Source organism: Lemur catta, chromosome 1 (genome assembly GCF_020740605.2).
Source record: "Lemur catta isolate mLemCat1 chromosome 1, mLemCat1.pri, whole genome shotgun sequence".
NCBI classification, from domain to species: Eukaryota; Metazoa; Chordata; class Mammalia; order Primates; family Lemuridae; genus Lemur; species Lemur catta.
This window is the reverse complement of record NC_059128.1, coordinates 246,772,500-246,792,911: the sequence shown is the minus strand read 5'-3', so window position 1 is coordinate 246,792,911 and position 20,412 is coordinate 246,772,500. Positions and strand designations below refer to the sequence as shown.

Genomic DNA, 20,412 nt, shown 5'->3' with positions numbered 1-20,412 from the left:
GGGGAAAAAAAGTTACATAGCTACAGGTAGTATCTAGGACTTGGTCCAGATGATAATTTTTCAGATGGTTTTGTTATTCTCTTTTTGGATCAACTCGATAAACATTTCTTCTTTATAAAGGACACCTTTAAGCATTTTTTAAAATAAAGAGATGAAGTCTTGGCTAATAAAGATCATAAAGTGTGAGATGGTTCTGTGAGATAGATACTGAGGGATTCTGGGTCTCCTAGGGATGAAAGTGGGTGCTTTTGCCCCTATCTTGGTCCTGCCCCACCCTAATTCTCCATACCTGGGGAGGAGGGAATACACTACAAATCTGCTAATCAGAACTTGGCATGCCAGCTGCGAAAGAATGCAGAGGACTGTAGCCCACAGGCCAAGCCACGTGGGTACCAAAAAATCCAGAAAGTGACCTAAAACCCACATGCATAGTTAAGGCTCAGGTCATGTGACTCACAACTGTCTAATCAAAGTGGTTCCATGGTGACCTCTGAACCACAAGGGAGGTCCCTATCTGGACACTATAAAATAGGACCTAGACTATATCCAGCCTCTCTCTTTGCCCTTCCTTTTGCTAGCCCTGCTGTGACACTGGGTCTGATCGTCATCTGTGGAGTATGTACCATGCTCCGTAAACCTATGTCTTGCTTTTGCCCTAAAATCCTATCTTTCTGTCCTCAATAAACCTCATTTTCGTTCTTGCCTGACTTTGGCGTGTCTGGTCATTCTTTCGCCACGAGTGTGCCAAGAACCGACAGTTTCAGACTAAAACCTAACAGTTCTAAGATAATTTTAGGACAACTAAGCTGTTTTAGAAACTCATAAATACTGTAATGTGGAAACATAGTTTATAGCTGTGGTTTTTATTTCAAAACCGTATTTTAAAATGAATATATTTTATCACAATGAAGGACTGAATAATAAAATATGTAATAAATCTATGAGGCTTTCAATATGCAAAGGTACTCAAATAGAATATACAAATAACTAAAACACTTATTGCGTGCTTATGTGCCAGGCAGTACTGACTTGCATGATCCTTAGAACAAACCTGTGAAGTTTGTTTCCTATTTTTCACCTGATACAGCACAGAGTTTAAGTAACTTGCCCAAGTTCACTCAGCTAGTAAATAGCAGAGCTTTAACTTGTGCCTAGGTTCTCTGACTCAAGAACTCCCACAGCTAACCCTTCTGTATTGCCTCTCATGCCTGGGATGTGATTTAGAAAAAAATATTTATGTATATTTCAAGAGGTATTTTTTTCTATACACTTTATGGTAATCTGGCTACTCATACTCTTTAATTAGTTATTTTTTCTATTTAGTGTGCTCAGAGGGACATAAATTCTTAATTTGACCCTAAACGAGCAGTGAACCTCAAATCCATTTAATTCGCTATGCCTTTGGCTTTATCTACCTTTTTGTTGGGTTTTCATGGTAATTTAAGTTTTGCATAAATGTGCTAAATTTGCCATAGACAAAGTAAAGGCTTCTCAGCTTAGAAAGCAGTCTGAGCGTGGACGATGGCATGGGGAAATAAGAACAGAATTATATGTTTTTTAACTGTTTATTTGCAAGACACAATATTGCACTTGTGGAACCTATTTACTTTGAGGGAAAGTTAAGTGCTTGTTTTTTTTTTTTCTTTTCTTTTCCTATCTAGAAATTAATTTAGTCAACATTTTTAGTTTCCTATAGTAGTGGGGAAGACTTAGTACACATTTTAATTTTGTTATTTTGAAATAACCTTGCTTGCCCAGTCATCCTCTGAGCAGCCCTTTTAAGCAGGAGTTTACCCTGGTTCAGTGTTTGCTCTACTTGTTGCCTACTATGGTCGCCTTTATGTAAGGCCATTCATGTGGCCTGACTTTAAACTTCCAGGAATATGCTCTCAAGGTGTGCAGTACTTCCCAAGGTACAGTTTCATACTTCTAACTGTTTTATAGCAAACAGTTTTCACTTAGTTGTCGTACTTGGCAGACTCAGAAGCATATTTTATCTCAAGTGAAGATATCATTATCGATATGGTTTCCTCCTTTCTCCTCTCCTACCTTCACTACCTTTATAGTAAAGAACAAACCTTACTGAAAAATAGGTCTGGCATTTGCCCTCAGCTCCTGGGAGGTGATCTCTGAGCCCTTGTAATGTCCTTCCTGATAAGAGTGTCTTTGTTTACCTGGGGTCTTGGGCCACAGGTGATAATCTAACAATGTGGTTTATGGTGGGGACTGTGGACCACAGATGTCAGCTCAACTTCCAGAGAGACTGGAGACTAAAAGTCAGCTTGTATGGGCAATCATGTCTATGTGACCAAGCCTAATAAAAACTGGACATCAAGATGTTAATGAGCATCCCTGGTTAGCAGTACTCCCATGCATACTGTCACACATCATTGCCTGGAAAAGTTAGCCTTGTCCATTATTCCACTAGAGAGGATGACTGGAATCTTCATGCTTTGAATTTTTGTGGACTCAGCATCATGAGTCTACTCATGGCTGATTTAAGCCTATATGCTTTTACTCTAATAAACCATAACTATTAGCTGTAAATATAATAGCTTTCAGTGAGTTCTGTGTGTCCTGGTGAAAAATCAAACCTGAGGATGGTCTTGGGGACCTCTGAACTTGTAACTGGTGTTATAAGTGAGAGTCATCTTGGAGACTCCCTAACTATGTACTAACACACGCCACTATCCTGCCTCCACCAAATGCTATTGCTTCTACCTGAGAAACTTTTAATTTGGATCTCCTTTTCTTTCTTTTTTTTTTTTTTTTTTTTTTTATCTCTACTGCTGCTATTTAGTTAGGCCTTCATCATCTCTTCTCTGGCATATTGCAACAGCCATAGTCTCTCACATTTAGTATTTGTCTGTTTGCTTATTTTGGCAACCAGTTTTACGGCACTATGTGCCAGGCAATATTCTAATATTGTAAATAATAACAATTTTCCGTACAACCCTCTGAGGTAGTTATTATTTGCATTTACAGATAGGAAAGCTGAGACACAAAGAGGTTAAGTAACTTGCCCAAGGGTGCACAGCTCACACTTAGAAAAGCTATGGAGTTTGTCTTACGCTGTCATGCTGCTTCTCAGTGCTGCCGTACTGGGCCACTCCTTGAGTACAAAACTCTTTCTCCCCTACGATATACAGTATTACCTTTGAACTAAAAATCTTATCATAACTAGGCAGGTTCCTTCATGCCTTTGGGACTGGATATGCTTTCCCTCTGCCAGGAATGCCCTTCTCCCTTCTCCCTCTGTATAGTGATTAAGAGTGTAGGTTCCAATCCCACCTCTGCATCTTGTAGCATATGACTCAGGTAAAAGTTACTGAACTTCTGTGTCTCTTTGTCCTCATCTGTAAAATGGGAAAAAATAGTATCTCTTTTATAATCATTTAGGAAGATAAAATGAATTTATATATACTTATGTATATATAAAAAATGCTTGGAATATTGTTTGACATATAGTAAGCCCTTGATACGTGTTAGCATTATTTTTGTTACTAGTAACGACTTCTTCATCAGACCTTCCTATATGCCCCTTGGCAAAATTAGTTCTGTCCTTTGTGTTTCTACTGTATTTTGTTTATACAGCTGTTTTAATTCTTTCAAGGTGGTATTGGCATATTTACTAACTTGCTTTTTCTGTTTCCTGAGAAGGGAAGATCTTGAAAAACTAGTACCTTAAGATGGGCAAGTCTTCTACTTATTCACATTTTAGGCAGTGTTTATGTACCAGGCATTCTACTAAGCACTGAGGGTACAAAGATGGATTATATATATCCACATTTCAAATATATGCATGAGGGGTGGATTAATTGTAAGTCTGTGTGAACTTTGGAAATTTTACATTCACTGTATAGAAAGCAAAACAAATATTAAACATTTATGTCTGGCCTATCTGTAACACTTTTTTTTTTTTAATTTAATTCCAACACTCTCCTCACTCACCCAACACTGTCCTCACTGACCCAGAGTTCACATACAGAGAGGAAAAAACATTATATAACTATAATGTATCACCATAATCTGTGAAGGGAATAAAGTGGGGTGGTTAAGGAAGAGAGAAATGAACTAGTATCTAGATACCTATTTTGTCCCATATGTTGTTTTTACACACGTTTTCAACCTTAATCTGTGCGATACCCATGAAGTGGTAACTTTTAGCCCCTTTTGAAGTTAGAAGTTAGAACAATTGCCGGTTATCTCACAGTTCTGGAAATCCAGGCCTGTGAGTTAAGAGCCCATGCCTCTTCCTCTACCATCTGCTGCTGTGAAGGGTCTCGAGTCACAGCCTTGGAAGTGTGTGCACAGATTCTGTAATATGAACAGTTCCTCCATATGTCCAATATTTTTAGTCTTTTGATGTCTCCAACAGAAGCAAATCTTCACTCACAACTTCCTATCTGAGGTAGTGTAGACAGTAAATCTGGACATAAATGCCCCTTCTGTGAGAGACAAGGAAGAAATACTGCCAAAATAGAGTAGGAAGCTATCAGTTTATCGTTAGAATCTCTGAAGAATAAAAATACAATGGCTCAAAAACATACTTTGGTGCATTTCCAAGAATTGATTTATTCATTTATAAACCAGACTTTTAAAATGGTTGAATGAGTACCCTCTAGTGGATAATAATAGCACTAAAATATTTTTTGGTGGGGGAACTTTGCTTGTATTTGTGTTTTCGAACCAGATACTCTACTAGGCCTTAGAAGCTTCTAAGAGGAGAAGAAACCTATTTTTTGCAGCAAGTGGGTTTAGGCCATAAAGGAAAAATGTTTCATTGGCAAACACTTCAGTTCACTGAAAGAAAACAGCTAGTTGTTCCTTTGTTTACAGGTATGCTTAACTCTGTATATTAGAGCAACATATTCACTTTCACCTCATAGCCACAAACAGGCAAAGAGAAATGTGGGTGTTTGTACTGTTCAAACAAAGATTTCTATTTTTTTAAGCCATGGAGATTTAACACATTAACTGCCATGTGAGTTGTATTTAATTCATGCTAGTTTGAGCCCAGGGCCTCATGCAGCATATAAAACTCAACATGTCTCTTTACCTTGGGAGCTGTGTGGTGTGCAGGCAACTCACAGGCTGCCACGCTATAGCATACATGTTACGTGATGGGTGGTCCCCTGGGCAAAACCCTCTAGCTGGTTCCTGAAAATCTTGTTGATGTTCTTATTGTTATAATTAATACTGGCAATATAATTGCATATAACTCACAGAAAACAATGAAAATAAAATTTTCATTAAATTAGAAAGGATCATTTTTGTTTTGGAAGTTTTTATTCTATTTTCATAATAGAACACTGTGGCTGGCCCCAAGGAAAATTTTTTTTTTCTAATGTGGCAGTCAATGTGTTAAATTGGTTCTGTAATCTATAGGGTTATATGAATTGTATTTAGCAATTTCTAGATCAAAGGAGTTTTATGATCCTCATCACTAGAGAGGAAGGTAGAGTAGGAAATAGAATTGTAGGAGAAGAGAATAAAGTCACAGAAAAGTTGAATGAAAATCATTCTATCAGATAATAAACATCCAGATACATTATGTAATTTTTCAAGATTTTAACATAACAAGATTTTAATTTTTTAATGCTTTAACTTTGTTAAAATAGCAATTAGTCCAGACATCCTTGAATCAAACTCTGATTCTATTAATTTACTCAGGGGCTTAAGCCCCTTGGCTGCTATGTACTTAGCCAAAGAAACAGAGAAAAATAAGTTTCCCACAGAAACAAGTTGGGGAAACAGATAAACAGGCAGAATGACATATACTGTGATATATTAGTGTAACTTCACTTACTGTTTCTCAAAGTTCAGTTACTTCCGTGTACCATCTGTCCAGTTTTAGTTAATATTTGCCTTTTAGTCTGTTTTAATTAATATTTCTCTTTTGTTTCTTAGAAATTTAAATATAAGCTCATTTTATATCATCATCAGTAAATAGATATGCCTATATAGTCAATACACAGTGTACAGTTAGAGAATGAATGAGTGTTGACACGAAGACAATACAGACTTAGCATAGACTTAGCACGTTGGAGGTAGGAGCAACAATGAAGTAAGACACAGAAAGACTTTCTAAGAAAAATTCAGGCATAGGCAAGTTACAGCAAACAATTTCCAGATCGTCAACTTTCATGTATGCTCTTTCATGTATGTGTATCGACTCTGCTCCCCTCTCTACCTAAGGGGGTACTTATTCTCCATTTCCAACCTACCTTTCTCCAGTTTTTCATGACTCTCTTTAAAAAGAAGAGCACATTTTTACCATCCTAACTTCTATATTGCATTCTTTGAGGGTGTCAAAACCTCTCAGGGTTAGAGACTATTGGAATGTCAGCGTGAAGGTTTTTAACGTGAATGACGAATAACTAACAAATTCTGTGGCAAGTCAGGTGGTTTCCAAGTTTTGCTTGCAATAAAAGCAAAGGAGCCCCAATTGATTTGTCAGCTGATAATTAATTTAAAATATTTTTGATGATAGATCAGTAAGTGATTTGTGCATATAACTCAGGATTCAAAGAAGTGGGAGACACTACTATAACAAAATATATTTAATTCTATCTACTTATTTAAATGAAGGTTTTTCTCAGATCTTATACAAAATAAGCATAAAATTGATGTTGAACCGTGGCTTATTATATAGTTAGAAGTAATATTCCTCCATGGATATATGGAAACCAAAATTCATTAAAGGATCCATTTCTTTTTTTTTTCCTGAGACAGAGTTTTGCTTTATTGTCTGATCATAGTTCACTGCAACCTCAAACTCCTGGGTTCAAGTGATCTTCCTTCCTCAGCCTCCTGAGTAGCTGGGACTACAGGTTTGCACCACCACGCCTGGCCAATTTTTATAGTTTTTGTAGAGTTGGGAGTGTCTCACTCAGGCTGGTCTCAAACTCCTGGCCTCAAACAGTCCTCTCACCTTGACCTCCCAGAGTGCTGGGATTATAGCATGAGACACTGTGCCTACCCAAGAGATCCATTTTTTACCAATCTTTACTTTTTATGTTAAGTATCAAATTTATAAGTTGTTTCAGTCAATTTTGTACTGATATTATTGGTCACTGAATGCAGAAGTTACCATTTTAACACAGAGATTTAAGACTACAGGAAAAACAAATTTAGTATATACACGTGTGTGTATGTGTAGGGGGGCAGAGAAGTATGATAGGGTAATAAAAAAAGATATCAAGCACAAAAATAGAATAAAGTTATATTAAGTAGAATGCAAATAAAAGAAGAAAAGGAACAGTAAAATTTTCATCTGTTAAGAGTCAGTTCACAAATTTTTATATGGATAATGATTGGTATCAAAACCTCTCTGATACTTAGGTTCCACAGAGTACATTTTTAAAAATAATTTATATTTTAAAAATGTCAATTTTTACAGTATGCTGGAAATAGCTTCCTTACACATATGATGAGGATTTTGATGTTGACTTAAAATGTGTTGGCGGGTACACAGTTTTTTTCAAAATGATACCAGTGATGTACTAGTAAAATATTTACAGGTCACTGACCTTGTGGCTCCCAGTTCTTTGCACTTCCTCTGGACTTGAAGACCAGTAAATGGAGCAGCTTTAGACTAACCCTGAATCTTCGGAGGAGTCGTAGAGTGCCTCCTGGGCACTGTCTCCTTGAGTCTTCTAATAGACATTTTCTCTTCTGCCTGCTGGGCTATTTGCCCATCCCTCAGTGCTTTGGACTCAGTAGCCACTGCCCTTTCAGCTCCAGGGTAGCAGCCCACCCAGTGCAGGCACGGGAGGGTGGTGTGTGTGTTGTGGGGAGGGGCTTGGAGGTCAGTGGCAGGTGTGTGCAGAGGGAGCTGCGAGACACAGCTTTGCTTTCACAGGGCTAGGAAGCACCAGCCTGAGCAGCCTTAGTAGTGCCTTCAGTGAGTTGGTCTGTTGCCGCTGGCTCTATGGGCAGGGTATGGCAGGTTGTTTCCATCCTTAGAGGCAATAGGTCTGCTTCAGGGAGGTCAGGGCCACTTGTACTGGGTGAGTTGTAGGCTGGAAATTCTCTGCCCCTCCCCCTGGTGTACTGCTAGAGTCTCACACTTTGGGAATCAATCACTGCTGTTAGGCTTTAAAGTCAGCCTGGGCCAGGCATGGTGGCTGATGCCTGTAATCCTAGCACTTTGTTGGTCCATGTAATCTGCCATGTGCCACACCAGACTACTAATTTTCCAAATGGACTGTTCTTCCTCACACTCATTCACCTGTACATGTGCTATTGGCTTTGCCCAGAAACTAACTTTCTCATTTCTTCCCGTGGATAATTTTGACTCATTCTTCAAGATTTAACATGTTTATACAGAAATCAATAATGTTCCTAAACTAACAATCCTCTTAAACATATGCTGAAAAGGAAATATGCAAGATTAATAACCTTTGCTAAGGGATAGCAAAGAAAATGTGAATAGATAGAGAAACAAACCTTGTAGTCAGGGTTGGAAAGACTGAATACAATAAAGATGTTAATTCTTTCCAAGTTTTTTTTTTTTTTTTTTTTTTTATTTTTATTTTTTTTTATTTTTTTATTTTTTTTATTTTTTTTATTTCAGCTCATCATGGGGGTACATAAGTTTAGGTTATATACATTTTCCATGTCCCACCCATCCCCCCGAGTCAGAGTCCCAAGCGCGTCCGTTCTCATTCTCCCGACAGTGCACCTGGCACTCATCATGTAGTCATACCTCCATCCCCTCCCCCCCCCCCCACCTCCCCGGGTCTGCACCTTCAAGCATGACCATTCCCCAGAGGGTGTGCAACGCACTCATCATGTAGGCATACACCCATCCCCTCCCCCCACCCCCCATCCCAGTCTGATATCCAATTGGTATCCTTCCCTGATGTACATTTAGGTGATGATCAGGGAAACCAGTTTTCTGGTGAGTACATGTGATGCTTGTTTTTCCATTCTTTGGATACTTCACTTAGTATAATGGGTTCCAGCTCTCTCCAGGAGAACCAAAGAGATGTTGTATCATTGTTATTTCTTATAGCTGAGTAGTACTCCATGGTATACATATACCACAGTTTACTAATCCATTCGTGGATTGATGGGCACTTGGGTTGTTTCCACATCCTTGCGATTGTAAATTGTGCTGCTATAAACATTCGGGTACAGGTGTTTTTGTTAAAGAATGACTTTTGTTCTTCTGGGTATATGCCCAATAATGGGATTGCTGGATCAAATGGTAGGTCTACTTGAATCTGTTTAAGGTATCTCCATATTGCTTTCCATAGGGGTTGCACTAGTTTGCATTCCCACCAGCAGTGTATGAGTGTTCCTGTCTCTCCGCATCCACGCCAACATGTGTTGTTTTGGGATTTTTTGATAAAGGCCATTCTCACCGGAGTTAAGTGGTATCTCATTGTGGTTTTGATTTGCATTTCCCTGATGATTAGGGATGTTGAGCATTTTTTGATATGTTTTTTGGCCATTCTTATGTCTTCTTTTGAAAAATTTCTATTCATGTCCTTTGCCCATTTTTTGATAGGATTGTTTGATTTTTTCCTGCTGATTTTCCTGAGTTCTAAATAGATTCTTGTTATCAGTCTTTTATCTGATGTGTAGTATGCGAAAATTTTTTCCCATTCTGTAGGCTGTCTGTTTATTTTCATGACTATTTCTTTGGCTGTGCAGAAGCTTTTTAATTTAATCAGGTCCCAGTCGTTTATTTTTGTTGTTGCTGCGATTGCCTTAGGGGTTTTCTTCATAAATTCTTTGCCTAGACCAATGTCTGTAAGAGTCTTTCCTACATTTTCTTCTAGAATTCTAATTGTTTCCCATTTAAGGTTTAAATCTGTTATCCACCGTGATTTAATTTTTGTGAGAGGTGAAATCTGTGGGTCCTGTTTCAGTCTTCTACATGTGGCTATCCAGTTTTCCCAGCACCATTTATTGAATAGGGACTCTTGTCCCCAGAGTATGTTTTTGTCTATTTTGTCAAAGATTAGATAGTTATATGAGGATGATTTTATATTTGGGTTTTCTGTTCTGTTCCACTGGTCTGTGTCCCTGCCCTTGTGCCAATACCAAGCAGTTTTAAGAACCACAGCTTTGTAGTATAGTTTGAAGTCTGGCAAATCAATACCTCCCATTTTGTTTTTATTGCTTAAGATTGCTTTTGCTATACGGGGTCTTCTCTGATTCCATACAAAGTGTATAATTATTTTTTCTAAATCTGTGAAAAATGATGTTGGTATTTTAATAGGAATTGCATTGAATCTATAGATTACTTTGGGTAGTATAGACATTTTAACGATGTTAATTCTTCCAATCCATGAGCATGGTATGGATTTCCACTTATTTACGTGTTCTGCAATTTCCTTCCTTAGCGTTTCATAGTTCTCTTTATAGAGGTCCTTTACCTCTTTAGTTAAATATATTCCTAGATATTTTATTTTCTTTGTTGCTATTTTGAAAGGTATTGAGTCCTTAATTTGGTTCTCCGATTGAATGGTATTGGCATATATGAATGCCTCTGATTTGTGTGTATTGACTTTGTAACCTGAGACATTACTGAATTCGTTAATTAATTCCAGGAGTCTCTTGGTTGAGTCCTTGGGGTTTTCCAGATACAACATCATGTCATCAGCAAAGAGTGAGAGTTTGATCTCTTCTGTCCCTATTTGGACACCTTTGATTCTGCTCTCTTGTCTGATAGCTCTCGCAAGGACTTCCAATACTATGTTGAAAAGTAATGGGGACAGTGGGCAGCCTTGTCTGGTTCCAGTTCTGAGTGGGAATGCTTTCAGTTTTTCCCCATTCAGTATGATGTTGGCTGTGGGTTTGTCATATATGGCTTGTATTATTTTTAGGTAGGTCCCATTTATGCCTATGTTGTTAAGTGTTTTTATCATAAAAGGGTGTTGAATTTTGTCAAATGCTTTTTCTGCATCTATTGAGAGGATCATATGGTCTTTATTTTTGCTTCTATTTACGTGGTTAATTACATTTATAGATTTTCGTATGTTAAACCACCCCTGCATCTCTGGGATGAAGCCTACTTGGTCATGATGAATTATTTTTTTAATCAGCACTTGGATACGATTTGCTAGGATTTTATTGAGAATTTTTGCGTCTACGTTCATGAGAGAAATTGGTCTGTAGTTTTCTTTTTTTGTTGCATCCTTTCCTGGTTTTGGTATTAATGTTATATTGGCGTGGTAGAATGTGTTGGGGAGAATTCCATCCTTCTCAATATTGAAGAATAGTTTATGTAGGATGGGCACCAGTTCATCTTTGTATGTATGGTAAAATTCAGGTGTGAACCCATCTGGACCAGGGCTTTTCTTTTTGGGAAGGTTTTTTATTGCTGTTTCAATTTCAGTTGTTGATATTGGTCTATTCAGGAATTCTATTTCTTCCTGATTGAGCTTGGGAAGGCTGTGTGATTCTAAAAATTTGTCCATTTCCTCCTCATTCTCCAATTTGTGTGCATAAAGATTTTTGTAATATTCATAGATAATGTCACGTATCTCTGTGGCTTCGGTTGTGATTTCTCCTTTCATGTTCCTGATGGAAGTTATTAAAGATTTTTCTTTTCTGCTCTTGGTTAGTCTAGCCAGTGGTGTGTCTATTTTATTTATCTTTTCAAAGAACCAACTTTTTGTTTTATTAATTTCCCTTATAGTATTTTTGTTGTCTTTTTCATTTAATTCTGATTTGATCTTAATAATTTCTCGCCTTCTGCTGGGTTTGGGGTCAGTCTGTTCTTCTTTCTCCAGTTCTTTGAGTCTATTCATTAAGTTGTCTAGTTGTAAATTGTCTGTCTTTTTGAAATAGGCATTTATGGAAATGAATTTTCCTCTCAGGACTGCTTTAGCTGCATCCCATAGATTTTGATAAGTTGTGTCACCTTTGTCATTTAATTCAAAGAATGTTTTGATTTCTGACTTAATTTCTTCCTTTACAAAATTGTTATTCAGGAGAAGGTTGTTTAGCTTCCATGACTTTGCGTAGGAATGAGAGTTCCTGTTAAGGTTCATTATTATTTTTATTCCATTGTGATCTGAGAAGATGCAGGGTATGATTTCTATTTTTTTAATTTTTTTAAGACTTGCTTTATGACCTAGGATATGGTCAATCTTAGAGAATGTCCCGTGAGCTGATGAGAAGAATGTATATTCAGTGGTTTTCGGGTAGAATGTCCTGTAGATGTCAGTCAGGCCCATTTGTTCTAGCATTCTGTTTAAGTCTACTATGTCTTTACTTATTTTCTGCTTGGAGGATCTGTCCTGTGCTGTCAGTGGGGTATTAAAATCTCCAACTATTAAAGTGTTGTTGCCTATGATTTGGTTTAGATCGAGTAGGATTTGCTTTATGAATCTGGGTGCACCTAGATTGGGTGCATATATATTAAGTATGGTTATGTCTTCTTGTTGAATTGTGCCTTTCACCAGTATGTAGTAACCGTCTTTGTCTTTTATTACTTTTGTTGGTTTGAAGACTAAGTTATTGGAAATTAAAACTGCCACACCAGCTTTCTTTTGGCTACCATTTGCTTGAAATATCAGGTTCCATCCTTTTATTTTCAGTCTAAATGCATCTTTGCCGGTTAAGTGAGTTTCCTGAAGGCAGCAGACACTTGGTTTGTGTTTTTTTATCCATTGGCCCAGTCTATGTCTCTTGAGTGGGGAATTCAGGCCATTGACATTTAGTGAGAGAACTGATAATTGGGATAGATTTCTGTTTATCTTATTGGGTAGAACTTCATTGCTATGTTTTCTCTCTTGAGCCATTGTGGTGGCTAGAATTTGATCTTTAGCTCTTGGGTGGTTTTACATTCGTGGGTCTTTGTTGTGATGATCCGTGTGTAACTCTCTTTTGAGTACTTCTTGGAGGGGTGGCCTTGTCTTGGTGAATTCCCTCAGTCCTTGTTTATCCGAGAATGTCTTAATTTCTCCTTCATATAGAAAGCTTAGCTTAGCTGGGTACAAGATTCTAGGCTGGGCATTATTCTGTTTCAGAAGAGTGAGAATGGGGCCCCAACTTCTTCTTGCTTGTAAAGTTTCAGTTGAGAAATCTGGCGTAATTCTAATGGGCCTCCCTTTGTATGTTACTTGTTTCTTTCTCCTTACAGCTCGAAGAAGGGTCTCTTTAGTGGATATTTTGGTCAGTCTGACGACTACGTGGCGTGGTGTTTTCCTATTTGCTATGAATCTACCAGGGGTTCTTTGAGCTTCTTGAACCTGTATATCTAAAGTTTTAGCAAGGCCTGGGAAATTTTCTTCTATTATGTCTTCAAATAGTTTATCCAGCCCTTGCTTATTATCTTCTTCACCTTCAGGGATGCCTATAACTCTCACGTTAGGTTTCTTCACATAATCCCACATTTCTTGAAGACTCTGGTCTTTTTTCTTATTTCTTTGCTCTATCTCTGTGACTGTCTTATTTAATTGGAAAGAGTTATCTTCGATTTCTGAGATTCTGTCTTCTATTTGATCTACCCTGTTCTTGAGACTTTCCACTGTGTTTTGTAGCTCCCTGAATAAATCCCTCATTTCTAGGAGTTCAGTTTGGTTTTTTTTCAATACGTCTATTTCTTTAGTGAATTTTTCTTCCAAATCCTGGAATTTTTTTGCGGTTTCTTTGCGGTGGATATCAATTTTTTCTTGTATATCATTCAGCTTATTTATAACCCAAGACTGAAATTCTTCTGGTAACATATTGGTATTCTGAAACTGGCTTGTGCCAATTGGAGGAGAGTTGGTATTTCTCTTTGGGGGCGAGGTTTCCGTTTGGTTTTTTGTGCTCCCCATATTTTTCCGCTGAGCCCTTCCCATCTGGCTCTATCGTTAGATCTTTTCTCACAGCTTTAGTCTAGTTAACAGCACGTCTTGTACTCTGTTCTTAGGCTATGGAACAGTCTAGGAATGTTGCTTCCTTTATCTATAGGGGGAGACTGTTGTGTGCTGTTTAGAGTTTCTTTTTTCTATCTCAGTTGGGGGACTGCTTCTGATGGGTCCACCCCCAGAGGGTTGGCTTGACCTAAGACCAGTTTGGCAAGTTAAATCATTGTGTTGCGGACTTTCAGTTAGTAGGCAGGATTCACATGATTTGCAAGCAGAAAGCCTCTTCTCCCTCTCTTTTTTTTTTTTTTTTCCTCTCCCTGGCTTTTTGGTTCTTCCTCTGGATGTGTGGTTTCTGTCTCCTTCAGCAGGAAAGACACTGGCTAGGCCGAGGAGGCGGTGCCCTCACTCCCTCAGTGCCCCAGCTGCTGCAGCTCCCACGGGCAAAGGTCTACACTGTCCCAGTGTTCCCAAGGTCCGGGCTCCACACTCTTGCGTTTAGGGAAGCACTCAGTGTTCACACCTGGGAAGGGGACCTGGAGAGGGTCTATGGATCAGGGGATGGAGCCTCCTGAGGAGTCGCCTGGCACCCTATGGCTCTGCAGCAGTTAGACCTTGGCCCGCACAATTGTTCCTGCCCACCCGCAGATCACTGGCACTGGGGGGTAATTTTCAGGGTCCGATAGGAATCACAGCTGGGGGTCTGGAGCACTCAGGAGTTTACAGTAGCTCCTGGGCTGGAGGGACACCGGAAAGGAGAAAAGAAAAAGAAAGGAAAAAAGAAAAGAAAAAAAAAAAAAAAAAAAAAAAGGAGAGAAACAATATGAATAACAAGAAGAAGAAAGAGAAAACAAGAAAGAAAAGAGAAAGAAAGAAAGAAAGAAAGAGAGAGATAAAAAGAAAAAAAGAAAAAAAAAATCCCACTTTAATATTTCAGGCTCGGGGCCCCTCGCCTCGGTGCAGGTCCGCGTCTGTCCCTTTAAGAGATAGGGCTCCGGCACCGCAGAGGCCTGCCAGAGTTCAAGGTCCTTTCCGCTTAGCTGTGGGAACCGAGATGGCCACCGCGCGTCTGTCGGTCGCAGGCGCCAGGGGAAAGCGTTCAGAGCTCGGCAGGCGCCAGGGCCCACAGCGGCTCCCCAGCCAGAGAGCTGCCGTACGGGAAGAGGAAAGCAAAAATGTCCCGCTTTAATATTTCACGCTCGCGGCCCCTCGCCTCGGTGCAGGTCCGCGTCTGTCCCTTTAAGAGATAGGGCACTGGCACCGCAGAGGCCTGCCAGAGTCCAAGGTCCTTTCCGCTTAGCTGTGGGAACCGAGATGGCGACCACGCGAGAGCGTTCAGAGGTCGGCAGGCGCCAGGGCCCGCAGCGGCTCCCCAGCCGGAGAGCTGCCGTACGGGGGAAAAAAAAAAAAGCAAAAAAGTCCCGCTTTAATATTTCACGCTCGCGGCCCCTCGCCTCGGTGCAGGTCCGCGTCTGTCCCTTTCAGAGATAGGGCACCACGGAGACCCGCCCGAGTCCAAGCTCTCTCCCGCCTATGTCACCTGTCCTCGGAGCTCCACGTCTCCCGCGGTGATTCTGCACCAATTTCAGCCAGATCCCTGACCGAGTGGATGTGGGGGTCAGTGGGGAGATCAAGCCGCTCTGCTGTGGGGCTGCACCCGCCCCACTCGCCGGTGAGGCAGGCACGGCCGTCCCGCACTCCGCTGTCTGTTTTCCGTCCCGCACTCTCCAAATTATCTCGGTCTGATTTCTCACTCGCCTCTGTTTTTTCCTGTTCCCCGTGTCCCACGGTGATTCTCCGTGGGTTCACACCGCCGTTCCTGTGGAGAAGCAATCCTCTAGCGTTGTGGCAGGTGGAGATCCACGCCTTCCTCTCTGGGAGCACAAATCCAGGAGGTCACCTCCACTCCGCCATCTTCAGTATTATCTCTTTCCAAGTTTAATGCTTTTATTAATAATATCCTAGTCAAGGTTACCACATCTATTTAGACACACAAATATTTTATAAATTATTTTTAACTGAATTTTAATTCTAAAGTTCATCTGAAAGTATAAACATTCAAGAATAGCTTTGAAAATTTCAAAGAAAAAAAGAAGAATGAATAGAGATTCACTCTGTCTGATATTAACCAATTGAAAGTATCTTGTCTTTTGTTAGCTAAGGAGTGGGCACAAGCCACTCCAGTGTATATAATTAAAGTATGTTTCTAACCATTTCTCTATTACACATGACTCACAACACTGGATAGATTTTCAACCAGTTTCAAGGGTAAGATGAGGATGAATTGTCATAGGATTTACCACAGTGGCATTCGAAAGTTTGCCTTTGGGGTCCACTTTATATCAGCAGCATTAACGTCACCTGAAAACCTGTGAAAAATGCAGATTTTAGGCCCCACCTTAGACCTGCTGAATCAGAAACTCTGGGTAGAGCCCAGGAACCTTTTTTACAGATCCTTGATTAAGTTTTCAAACCTCTTTCTGAAAAAGAGGTTATCATCCTCTAAAAACTGAAACGGATATGCCAGGCTCCTATGACGTACCATCCATAGAGTAAGAGACAGTGAAAGGAGAAAATAGTTGTGCATATTAGCCCTAAATTGAGATTCACATGGCACACTTCCAGTCGCAGGTGTTACATTTCAATCCAGCCATTTCTCACTGAGGCAACTCCAGGTTGAGTAGCAGCTGGAATTTATTTAATTGACCATGGTTAATGAGGCTCCCAAAGAACTCAGCTAGAAAGGTCAGCTAGTAAATAAATTAAATATTTCCTGCTGTATCATCTGTCAGTTGATGTGAGCTTGTGATTGTCAAGAGATCTAACTGTTGGGCCGAATACAAATTTAGGAAGGTAAAGCTGCTGGGGGGAAAGCCTGCACCATCAATCCGTAAGTGGTTTTTAAATCATCCTTGGTTTTGTGTCATCTGAGCCACTCATCGCCTCATTAACTCCATTACTGTGGAGCTCACTGTAGTTAGCATCCCATGCCTCTTATCTTCATCAGAGGGAAACACTCATTCCCTCTAACACCCTTTTATGATAGTGCTTTTCCCTCCAACATTAATAGTCTCTGGTTTTAAATTTTGTCTCTAAGAAAAACAGTTCCTTGTGCAAAGAGTGATGGACAAAAATCCCTTTTGACAGATTTAGAGGTATGTAAAGTCAGGCCATGTTTTTTTGGTGAGATATTCGGCAGGGATGGGCAAGGCTGAGCCTAGGCTGGGCCATACCTCTCTGGTGCAGAATTTATGATCAAAATTAATTTTAAAAAAGCCATGATGAACAAAATGTTGATTTTTGAAAATAGAGACAGGATCATAACAGTGCTGGACTGAGCCATATCAGAGCCTCAAGGGGCAAAAGGAAAAGTCAGGAATACTGATCCTTTCTCTGAAAAATCACATGTAAGTGAAGTGTAAAACTAGGACCACACTTACCTGATTAATCATATAAAATTGTATTGGTGTATATAATATTGATATTCCTTTATTTTCTTTTTCTGTTCCTAGGGATGTACTGACATCTCCATCATGCTGGCAATATGCTGTCCTACTTAACCGATTCAATTATCCTTTTAAACTGGAAAAGGATTTACATTTGAAGGGCTATCACACACTCTTTCAGGGACCTTTACCCTACTATCCTGAATCAATGAAGTGTTACCTTAGCAGAACCTCCGACCGACTGCCTTCAGAAAGACACCAAACTGGAAACCTGAAAAAATACTACCTTCTAAATGCTGCTTCTCTTCTCCCAGTTCTGGCTCTGGAATTAAGGGATGGGGAGAAGGTTCTGGATCTGTGTGCTGCTCCTGGAGGCAAATCGATAGCTCTGCTGCAGTGTGCTTGTCCAGGTAGTGTGCTTTTCTTTCAGTATTTGACAACTTTTTAATATCCATATGTGGGGAGAAGCATAAGATTAAGTTTGCAAACTTAGGAAGCCTGAAAACCAGGACACTATGGAAATTTTAGCTGAGGAAATTAGTGTAAATAATATCTTTTTCCAGCTACTTAATCCTAGCAGGTGACTGGGGACAAAACTACAACATTTTGTAAATACAGATCTGCCAGATAATTTGAATGCTGATAAGCCAATGACAGAGGTATTTTTAATTTTATTGTTTACTTTTATACTTAAGAGTCTTGAATTGATATTCCTGTCATACATCTCTGCAACAAAAACATACACATTTAAAATCATTTTTTGTATCATTAAACCATAAGGTTCTAAGGTGAAGTACATACATAATTTTGTATTTTTGAGTAGTCCCATTAAAAAAGTAGAAACAGGTGAAATTAATTTGAATAATGCTTTGTAACCCGATACATTCAAAATACTATTTCAACATGTAATAAAAATAAAAAATTTTAATGAGATATGTTACATCATCATTTTCTTACAGGCTTCAAAATTGGTTATTTTATGCTTAGTGCACATTTCAGTTTGGACTAGCCACATGTCAAGTGCTCACAGCCACATGTGGCAAGAAGGCATAGTATTAGACAATGTAATAAGGTCTTTTGAAATGACTTTATCATTATCACTATTAGTACAAAAGTGATATACATTTTTACAAATATTTATTAAAAGTAAAAATATTCACTGTGAATTTTTTCTTAATGAGACGGATGGGACTTTTTTAAAAAACTAATTCAGGTTTCCCTGGATTAAAACTACTTATTGCTAAACGAGGCAGAATTCAGCATCAATTTTGTCGGATTTTATATGCTGGGTTTTTTTTGTTTTTTTTGTTTTTTTTGGTGCAAATGCTGTTGTTTAGGTAGATAAGAAGATGGAAGTGGTGGGAATTGTGTTACAGTGGGTTTACTGGTTCTTTAAAGTCCTTCTAATTTATAGCCCCAAATCACATACAGATCTTCATCAAACATTATTTTAATGACCTATTAGGCAAGCACTCCTTAAGTCCACTTTTGATTTTTGTTGAAAGCAAAGAATTTGAACCATGTAAGTTACAAAAGGCAGTGTGTCTTATTAGACTCACTCACTTTCTCAGCCAAGACACCAATGTGTTGAACTGCCCTTATGTGATGTTCTGGAGGTTTCTACGCCTTGACACATGTTGCCATAATAAGATTCTGGATGAGTGGGAAGCTTGCTTTTCATTTGTAAAATTGGTGAAGTGTCATGTGAAAGGAGATGCCCCAGAGGAGGTGTTCTTCTTTGGGAAGTTGATGATCTGAAAATTGATTCTTTTGAAACTATCCAAGCCTGCCTGTCTCTTAGAAAGTTGTTATATATCCCCAAGGCATGCATATCCCAGTTTGAAGACTGCTAATTTATATCTTTTTTTGAAAGTATTCACTGTTGAAATAGATTAAAAAAATTTTTTTAATGACAAATGTGAATCCAAGTTGTACTAGGCATTGGTACAAATATATCAGCTAACCATATGTTTAGGAGAAAATATACTGCATATTTTAGAATTCTGATTTAAACTCTGTTATTGAAGTTTGTTGATCACAACAGAAGAGGTTATTTTATAAGTTTACCTTATTATTTTTATCATTTGACCTCAAGTTTTATGGAATTGTGTGTTATAAAGGAGTATTTGTTTTTACTTCTACTCTTTTAATGTTCTTGGACAGTATTCTTATATTGGCTGTTACAGGGCTTATACTCCTTAATTCTGGGTATGAAATTTTTAGTATTATAAAAGATGGAAGAGAAATGTCAAATTTGGTTACAAGTTTGAAGAGAGGGCATTTTAATCCTAAATTATCCTCATTAGTAGGCTATAAATATTTTACACATTTATGGTAGCAAATTTGATTTGATTAGGAACCCAAAGGCAAACTGATATATTCTGGGAGTTTCAAGTGGTGAAGAATCTTCCTATTCTTATATCAAGGGCAGTGAACTACAGGCAGTGTTCCAAGTAAAATAGCTTTTCATCTAAGTAGGACTAATGATAATGATTTACTAAGAAGTACAGATGTCTTCATGCTGATGCTTAAAGCCCAAATTAGGTTAGCTACAGTGCTTGAATTTGGAATGTAGAAGCAATGCTAATCAAAGCTTTTATAAGCAAAACTTAAAATGATGGCTGCACTAAATGTGCATTTGTACACCAAATTTCTTTAGATCAGTATTGGTCTTTATTTGGGGCCAAGAGGCTCACAGCTTTGAATGATTAAAAAGCTCATGCTTTAGAATAATTTTAAAAAAATTAGTCTACTATTCTTTTGGTCTAGCTGCTCTCACCTGTTAGCACAGCAATGGACTGACCATGTTTTTTGTCAACACAGCCTTTGTAATGTCCTGGTCTGGACAGAAAAGAGCAAATAATTCTATTTCTAAATAGAAAAACATTAACATATTAACTGAGGATGACCCAGCTTGGTGGAGTGGCTTAGTCAAGTTTCTTGTTGTGTCCCTCCAGGCAGGAAAATCTCTTTGATGTCAGTGTTAACATTTGACACCTGGTTAGCCTTTGGTGATTGGGAAGATTAGGAAGACATTTTTCTTTGTTGAATTGCTTTTGCCTTCTTTCCTGCTCCTTCATATCTGTAGTCCTTTTTGCACACTCTTCAGGTACCACTTTCCATCCTTCAGGTTATACCTCAGGAATCAGTTT

At 38.8% G+C, this 20,412-nt stretch overlaps 1 protein-coding gene across 2 annotated transcripts in view; it reads left to right on the top strand.

The window, feature by feature from the left end:
- Window positions 1-20,412, top strand: part of NSUN3 (NOP2/Sun RNA methyltransferase 3) — a 99,532-nt gene that overhangs the window by 8,649 nt on the left and 70,471 nt on the right. For both annotated transcript variants that reach the window (XM_045540438.1, XM_045540437.1), the window contains exon 3: window positions 17,327-17,670. In XM_045540438.1, the coding sequence (XP_045396394.1) occupies window positions 17,327-17,670 (344 nt within the window). The remainder of the gene's footprint in view (window positions 1-17,326; window positions 17,671-20,412) is intronic.